We start from the raw sequence: 7,295 nt of genomic DNA, 5'->3' as shown, positions 1-7,295 counted from the left end.
AGGTACCGTCCAAAGCACCCGTGCCCCGAGAGGACTTGGGTCACCCTGAATGTCATAGGGCCGTGCTCCCGGTCAAGCCATTGTTTTAGGACCGGTCGAATAGCCTCTATGGTCTGATGGCCAGCAGTTGGATTTGCCAGCCTTTCCTCCCAACATGTCATCATTTCCAGCCGAATCTCCTCGCGCCGTCCTTGCACTTCCCCTGGGGCCGGTGACTCACCCCTGTCGCGCATCTCTTCTCTCCAGCGGTAAACGATTGCAAGGGCTTTAGCCTCTAAGTCCCAAGGTAGCGTTCCCGCTAGGATACAGGCAGCGTCAGTAGAGATGGTGCGGTAGCCCCGGATTACTCGTAGCGCCATAGCTCGTTGCGCTCTTCGCAGCTGAGCGATTTGTTGCCGTCCTAGGGCATCAGCCCATACAGGTGCACCGTAAAGGGCCATTGAGCGCACCACTCCCGTGTATAAACGGCGGCATGAGGTCTTAGGCCCTCCCAAGTTTGGGAGTATACGCCCTAGGGCCGCCGCACCGCTGAGCAATTTTGGAGCTAAACCCTCAAAGTGAGCCTTAAAATTCCACTTGCTGTCGAGAACAATGCCCAGGTAGCGCATTGTTGATCTGACAGCAACCTAACCTAACCTAACCTAACCTAACCTTTTTTTTTTTTTTTTTTTGTTGACCCAGGGGGAATCCGTTATGGATCCCACTGGCCCGGGAGAAGCCAGTGGGTATGTCGGACTCTCACCGACTAAACCCCCTGGGGTGTTCCGCCGCTCGCTTTGTGGACGGGGTTTCGGGCACTTGTTTTAGGCCTCCGATACCCCGTCAGCGTTGCCCTTGCGGGCCCGTCTTTTCAGACTCCTCTAGAAGTCTCCTCCGCTGAAGGCCCTCGGAACACTAGAGGGCCTTCCAGCCCGAACCTCTTCAGGCGGGCGATGGGGCTCCCGACCCATCACCCGCAGGTTCCCGCTATGGTGGCATGAGACGAGCCGCGTAGGCTCTTCGCCGCCTAGCTGGTCTGCGTCGGCGCTGAGGGAGCGAATTTTCATCGTCCTCGCGCGTTCGCTCTGCGGCCTCCTTCTGCGTCAAGACGGTGACGCTAAAGGTGGCCACTGCCGCCCAAGCCTCCTCACTGCCGATCATACGGCGTACTAACGCCGGCAGTGAGAGGTCTTCACCCACCACCGTGGACATGGCAGCGCGAGGCTCCGCCCACGCAGGGCACTCTTCGCGCGTATGGTTGGCCGTGTCCACGGCTCCCCTGTCACAGTGGTGACACTCAGGGGTCGGCTCTCGTCCAACCCTCTCACACAGGTACCATCCGAAGCAACCGTGCCCCGTCAGGAGCTGTGTGAGGTGGAAGGAGGGTGCGCCATGTTTGCGTTCGACCCATTCCTTCAGAACGGGCCGAACAGCGGTCACCAGGTCCCGGCTAGCTCCCGGGATCTCCAGGCGCTCTGACCATTGGTGGTAAAGGTCGTCCCGCGCGTCGTCACGCCACTGGCGGACCTCCCGAGGGGCGGGCCAGTTTCCCTCCTTTCGTGCCGTGAGCAACCGCCAGTAGACCGCAGACTGGGCCTTGGCCTCAAGGTCCCATGGCGGGCTCCCGGCTAACAGACAGGCTGCCACGTGCGAGTTATCGCGGTACGCTCGAGCCACCCTGAGAGCTATGGCCCGCTGCGGTCGACGCAATAGGGCCGCACTCCGAGGTCTCAGGGTGTCCGCCCAAATAGGCGCCCCGTAAAGCGCCATCGAGCGCACCACACTCACATATAGCCGCCTGCAGGCTCCTCCTGGCCCACCCAGGTTCGGGAGAATCCTCCCAAGCGCTCCAGCTGCAGCCATTAATTTAGGCGCCAGGCGCTTAAAATGCTCCTCGAACTTCCATCGACCGTCGAGGACAAGTCCCAGGTATTTCATTGTCGACCCGACGGCGATGGAAGTTCCTCCCACTATAATGTGTGCCCCGTCTGGTGGCTTATTCCGAGGTCCGTGGAATACCAGGACCTCGGACTTATGAAGAGCCACCTCGAGGCCTAACGCCCTGATTCTGTGGACGGCATATGCCACCCCTGCTGTGGCGAGATGGGCCGCCTCTCTATGGGTTCTGCCACGGGCCGACACGAGGGTGTCATCAGCGTAGCACGTGACGCTGATGCCCCGCACAGTGGCTCCGCGCAGGACCCAGTCGTAACCGATGTTCCACAGGAGCGGCCCCAACACCGAGCCCTGTGGAACACCGCACGACATCTGTCTTCGCCCCCAGCCATCTTTCGTGGGGAACACCACAGCGCGCCCGGCAAAGTAGTCAGCTACAATGCTTTGCAGGTATTCTGGCACGCTGTGGTATTTAAGCGCCGCTTTGATTGTTTCCCAGGGCAGGGTGTTAAAGGCGTTAGAGATGTCAAGCGACACAGACATCACCACCCCACCCTGAGAAACCTCTTCCTCCGCAAAATCCCTTACACGGGCGATCGCATCCAGCGTCGAGCGCTGCGGGCGGAAGCCGTATTGGCAGTCGCATAGGCCCGGGTTCATGCTCCTGACGAGGCGGGTCGCTATTACACGCTCAAAGAGCTTGCTCGTCTCGTCGAGCAGGACTATAGGGCGGTAGGCCGACGGCTGATCGGGCGGGCGTCCCTCCTTTCGGAGGAGTACCAGCTTACCCGTTTTCCACCTATTGGGGAACCGCCCCTGAGTCAGACACGAGGTGAACAGGCCTCTGACTTCCTCTTCTAGCTCGCTGAGTGCGACCACCAATGCGCGCCCGGGTATGCCGTCAGGCCCGGGAGCCGTATTTTTCGACCGAAGCTTTTGGACGGCAACGTCAAACTCTGCTTCGGAGACTGGCGGCACTTCCCTCTCCACTTCCGGCGGTCTGGTGTTAGGTGCCATAGCTGGAGGGACGAACTCTCCCCTCTCGGGAAACAGGGCACCGACGACTCGCTCCAGGAGGTCTGGCTGGAGGCTGCTTGTCAAGGGGGGCGCCCAGGGTCGAAGCTTTTTCCTAACAGCTCGATACGGCCTGCCCCAAGGATCCCTGTCAAGAATCTCAAGCCATTCCTCCCAGGCCGCCTCTTTCGCTTGCGCTATAGCCTTCCGCAGGGTTGCACGGGACTCCCTGTAGGTACCGTACAGCGCTTCTTCCTCAGCCTCGTCTCGATTCCGCCTTCTCCTGTATCTGGTGTACTGGCGGCGCGCAGCCACGCACGCGTTCCGCAGTTGGCGGAGTTCAGGTCGCCACCAGTACACTTGGCGCTTGGGCACGAAAGGCTTGGCCCTTGGCATAGCCGCATCGCATACTCGGGTTAGAGCGGCAGCGAGAAGCTCCGCTTCGTGGTCGACCTGGTTTGGCTCATTATGAGCCCCCCAGGACTCGACTATGGCCGCCTCCTTTGCCAGCTGTCTGTCAAGTTTTGACAGCACCCATCTTGGACTGTCCCCTGCAGCGGGTCGGTTTTGTCTTGGAGTGGCGGGTACAGTTGTGACCTCAAACTGTATATACCGGTGGTCCGATAGTGTCTCCACGCCAGTCTCCACCCTCCAGTGACGAACGCGGCAAGCCAGGGCGTTGGACGCAAAGGTAACGTCCACAATGGACTCACCCTGAGGCCGCACGCATGTACTCTCCGACCCGGTGTTGAGGACAGTCAGCCCTTGCGAGATTGCCCACTCTTCTAATACCTCCCCCCGGATGTCTGTTGCTGGAGATCCCCATGCCGTTGACTTTGCATTGAAATCTCCAGCCACTAACACCGGGATAGGAGACATTTGCCCTATCAAGGCTCCAACTTCTGTGAGCATCCGTTCAAACTCGGCAAGGGCACGATTGGGAGAAAAGTATATCCCGATGATGCCTAAGCCACCTGTGACAGCCATCACAAACCCACTACCCCTCACAGAGTTTTCGATGGCTAGCGATCCGGCTAGAGCAGGGACAATAATGGCCACCGTCTTGTCCTGGTCCGACACCCAGTAGTCTCGGTTTGGGATAAAGTAGGGTTCCGAAACTACCGCCGCCTTTATGTCCCACTCAACCATGGACTGGAGCAATAGATCCTGCGCCGCGGCACAGTGGTTGATATTCGCCTGGATACACTTTATAGCCATTTTATTGGTCGGTGTCCATGGTTTCCGGCACAGCATTTTGCTGGGAAGGCGGAGGTGTTTCTTGACCTGCTCCTGTCTTCTTCACGGCTTGCTTATTCGGGCGAACCTTATTATTCTGGCACCCTTTGCCACCAATCGGATGATCAGCCGGTTTCCCAGCTGCCTTGCAAACGGCACAACTCGGTTGGGCACTGCACTCGCGCGACTTGTGACCGGATTCCCCACAGCGATAACAGATGTTACTCCGGTCGATGCCCTTTTCGCACTTGGCTCCAACGTGGCCTGTCTCCAGACAGCGGTAACACCTAAGAGGTTTGGTGTCTAACAGGACGACTCGCGCCGAGATCCAGCCTACTTTGAGTCGGCCTGCCTCTACGACCTTTTTGGCGGCAGCCACTGGACAGCTCAGCCAGAGCGTCCCAGAGCCATTCTGGCTGCGCGATATCACGCCGGATTTGACGGCCTCAGCAGCGCAGTTGCCGAGCTCAGCCACAGCCGCTACGACTTCCTCAGCGGTCGCTGAATCATCCAGCCCCATGACGCGGATGTCAGCGCATTTAATCGGTCGCTGAATGTGGACCATGTTAGTATCCAGAACCTCCCTCAGTTTCGCAGCCAGAGCATCCGCCGCAACTTCAATCTCTTTGGTGTCAGCAGGAAGCTCCAGCATGCGCGCTCCGGTAGCTGTTGTTCGGAAGCGGACAGAGGAGATTCCTATTTCCTCCAACTTTATTTTCTTCTTAGCTTCAGCTAAGATCGTTTCGTACTTAACGCCGGTGTCGACAGCTTCCTGTTTGAGCGTAAGAGTAACTGCAGCGGTGCGCGGGGGCTGCAGTTTACGCTTACGTGCCGGCTTGGACGCCTGTGTTGCAGGAGCTGTCGGCTTTTTGGCTTTTTTGGCCTTCCTGCCTAGTGCGTCTTTCCAGCTCCCACTTGGAGGATTTGCCGGAGCAGCTGCTGGAGCTGTTGGAGCCGCAGCAGCAGCTGTTGATTCCTGTTGAACTTCTCTAGCGCCAGCAGCTTCTTTAGCAGCTAGAGTAGTCTTCTTGCGCCTTGTTTTGGATTTGGCACCTTGTTTGACACCTGATGTGGCAGGCTGGGTAGCCGCTGCCATTCCTCCTGCACGATTAGATTGGTCATCCAATTCAGGGTGGCCAGACACGTCCTGTTCTTCACGCCGGTCCGAAGCTAAAGGTGGGCGCAACCGTGGTTCGGGGAGGAGGCGACATTCAATGCCCTCCAGCCTGGCGTTCAGCATGTTGCTAAATTGTGCCGTGCTACTACGCAGCGCTTCCTCCACGATCTTTTTTATTTCGGCATCAGTTGCTACGGCAGGCTGGTTGCGGATTTCTTGAACCTGCCTCCGCAGCTCCGCTAGCTGGGTCTTGAGCTGCGTATTCGCCGCTTCGAGGCGCGCAACTTCATCTGACGTAGTGCGTGACCTCAACTCTGCGAAGGCTCCACCGAGAGTGGTAACCGAGTCCTTCAGAAGCTTTTGGTATGTGCCCTTTAAGTGCCCTGACTTGCTCATCACGTGGGTCACCGCGTTAAGGGCGGCCCGAACCTTGTCCTCGATCGCAACTGCAGTTTCCATTTCCACACTGCAGTCGGGAGACTGGGACTGTCGGTTCATCAAGCGAGCACTCCTGTCTCTCGCCGCTTCTTCTGATGAGGCTAGGAAAGCCGCCAACGCCTGCTCTGTGTTGAGCTGTTCCAAGCGAGCTTTTTCAGCAGACAGCTCGGCCTGCAGCTTTCCGAAGCCTACATATTCGCCTGTGGTCGGTGGCCGACCCCTGCCTCGTTTAGACATCGCCTTTAAGAACGGCTTTCTCTTAGCCAGCATCTCGTCTACGGGCGCCACGTCACTGTCAGTATCCGAGATACCGTCATCAGCGGGCCGTTTTTCACCCTTCCGCCAGTATTTTCCCACAATTATGTTTTCTCGGGAACTCACTGTTTCCATAGTGGCTGCTGATGAGTCAGACTCCAGTCCGGGTCGCTCGTCGCATCTGGTGAGCGACACCCGTAGGTCCGGCAGTGATCCCCGGTTCTCCTTTTTCATCTGAGACCTCGTAGAGGTTTCTGTTGAGGCCTCCGTGGATTCGTCAGGTGCCGATCCAGATACGAATCGACCCTTAGTATCTCGTGGCGGTGGATTGCCGCCCCTCAGTCTAAGAATGCTCCAATAGTCATTGAAGCACCCTCCTGCTTTCTCCTGTTTCTTCGTCCTAGTTTTATTTGATCGTTTTGGTGCCATGTTTATAATTTTTTAAACTTCGCTTCCTGTGCTCCTCACCCACCACGGAGCCCACACTGGGGATGCACACAATGTGCACCAAGGCTACCCAGGAAGTATAGACACGAGGGGTTGGAATTGCTACGCGACATCGGGAGCTACAGACGTGTGGCTGGAAGAATCGATCATAATTCCTCCAGTTGTTCCACACGCCCTTGCCCCGTCAGCATGGAAGAATTCCACTGTCCCAGACAGTCCCCTCGTATCTGGCCTGCAACTCACGCCGTCTCATCCCATGATCGTTGCGTGTCCAAATACCCTGCAGTGGCTAGCTGCAGGGCTACCGTGTGGCGAGAAATAAGGGCCAAAGAGGGCGTGTTGCGTTGCGAGAGTAACTGACCCGACTCCGCTCGGCTCAACCCTCCAGGATCCCGTCTTCCCCACGTACGGCTCGCACTGTGCAGGACATACACAGGTAGGTGACTGAGGTGTTAGAGGTCAACCTACTCCCTCCTGTGGTTTTTGAAGAGGTGTCCTTCCTCGCGATCCCTGTCCGAGACAGCGACCCTCGTGCCGGCCCCACGGGCCGGGTTACGAGTTGGCCGACGGCCGACCTGGGTCAACCACCGCCCTCACAGCAAGTAATTTTTTATAGAGGTTTTCTTCCTCGCAGCCCCCACCCCGAGGGGAGGCGGCCCCCGCTCCTGGCACCCACGGGCCAAGTTTGCGGTATAGGCGACGCACACACAGCATCGCACAATCTCCAACGTCTGCATCCTCTATCATCTCAGATGGACTGAGACAAGACGAGAGCAGCTACGAACACGACATTGAAGTCAACGCAGGAGCAATAAGCTCAACTGCACGCCCCACGACTGGTAGTTCGCAGAGGGAGAATAGCGATCGCGCAACTGAGCGGCTACTCTCCCCCTCCCAGGGTGCACCACGAGGA

General features: G+C 57.9%; 1 protein-coding gene across 1 annotated transcript; it reads right to left on the bottom strand.

Moving 5' to 3' along the window:
• Positions 1-4,108: 4,108 nt before the first annotated feature.
• On the bottom strand, positions 4,109-6,364 carry LOC125224978. The gene has a single exon (XM_048128495.1). The coding sequence runs from the start codon at positions 6,362-6,364 to the stop codon at positions 4,109-4,111; it is 2,256 nt and encodes a 751-aa protein (XP_047984452.1).
• Positions 6,365-7,295: the final 931 nt, after the last annotated feature.

The sequence above is a fragment of the Leguminivora glycinivorella genome, chromosome 3 (assembly GCF_023078275.1).
Source record: "Leguminivora glycinivorella isolate SPB_JAAS2020 chromosome 3, LegGlyc_1.1, whole genome shotgun sequence".
NCBI classification, from domain to species: Eukaryota; Metazoa; Arthropoda; class Insecta; order Lepidoptera; family Tortricidae; genus Leguminivora; species Leguminivora glycinivorella.
Note: the sequence above shows the minus strand (reverse complement) of the source record. Positions and strands in the feature narration are given on the sequence as shown.

Excerpts from the sequence above, each read along its gene's own strand:
- LOC125224978 (XM_048128495.1), bottom strand. The coding sequence starts at position 6,364 with ATGGCACCAAAACGATCAAATAAAACTAGGACGAAGAAACAGGAGAAA.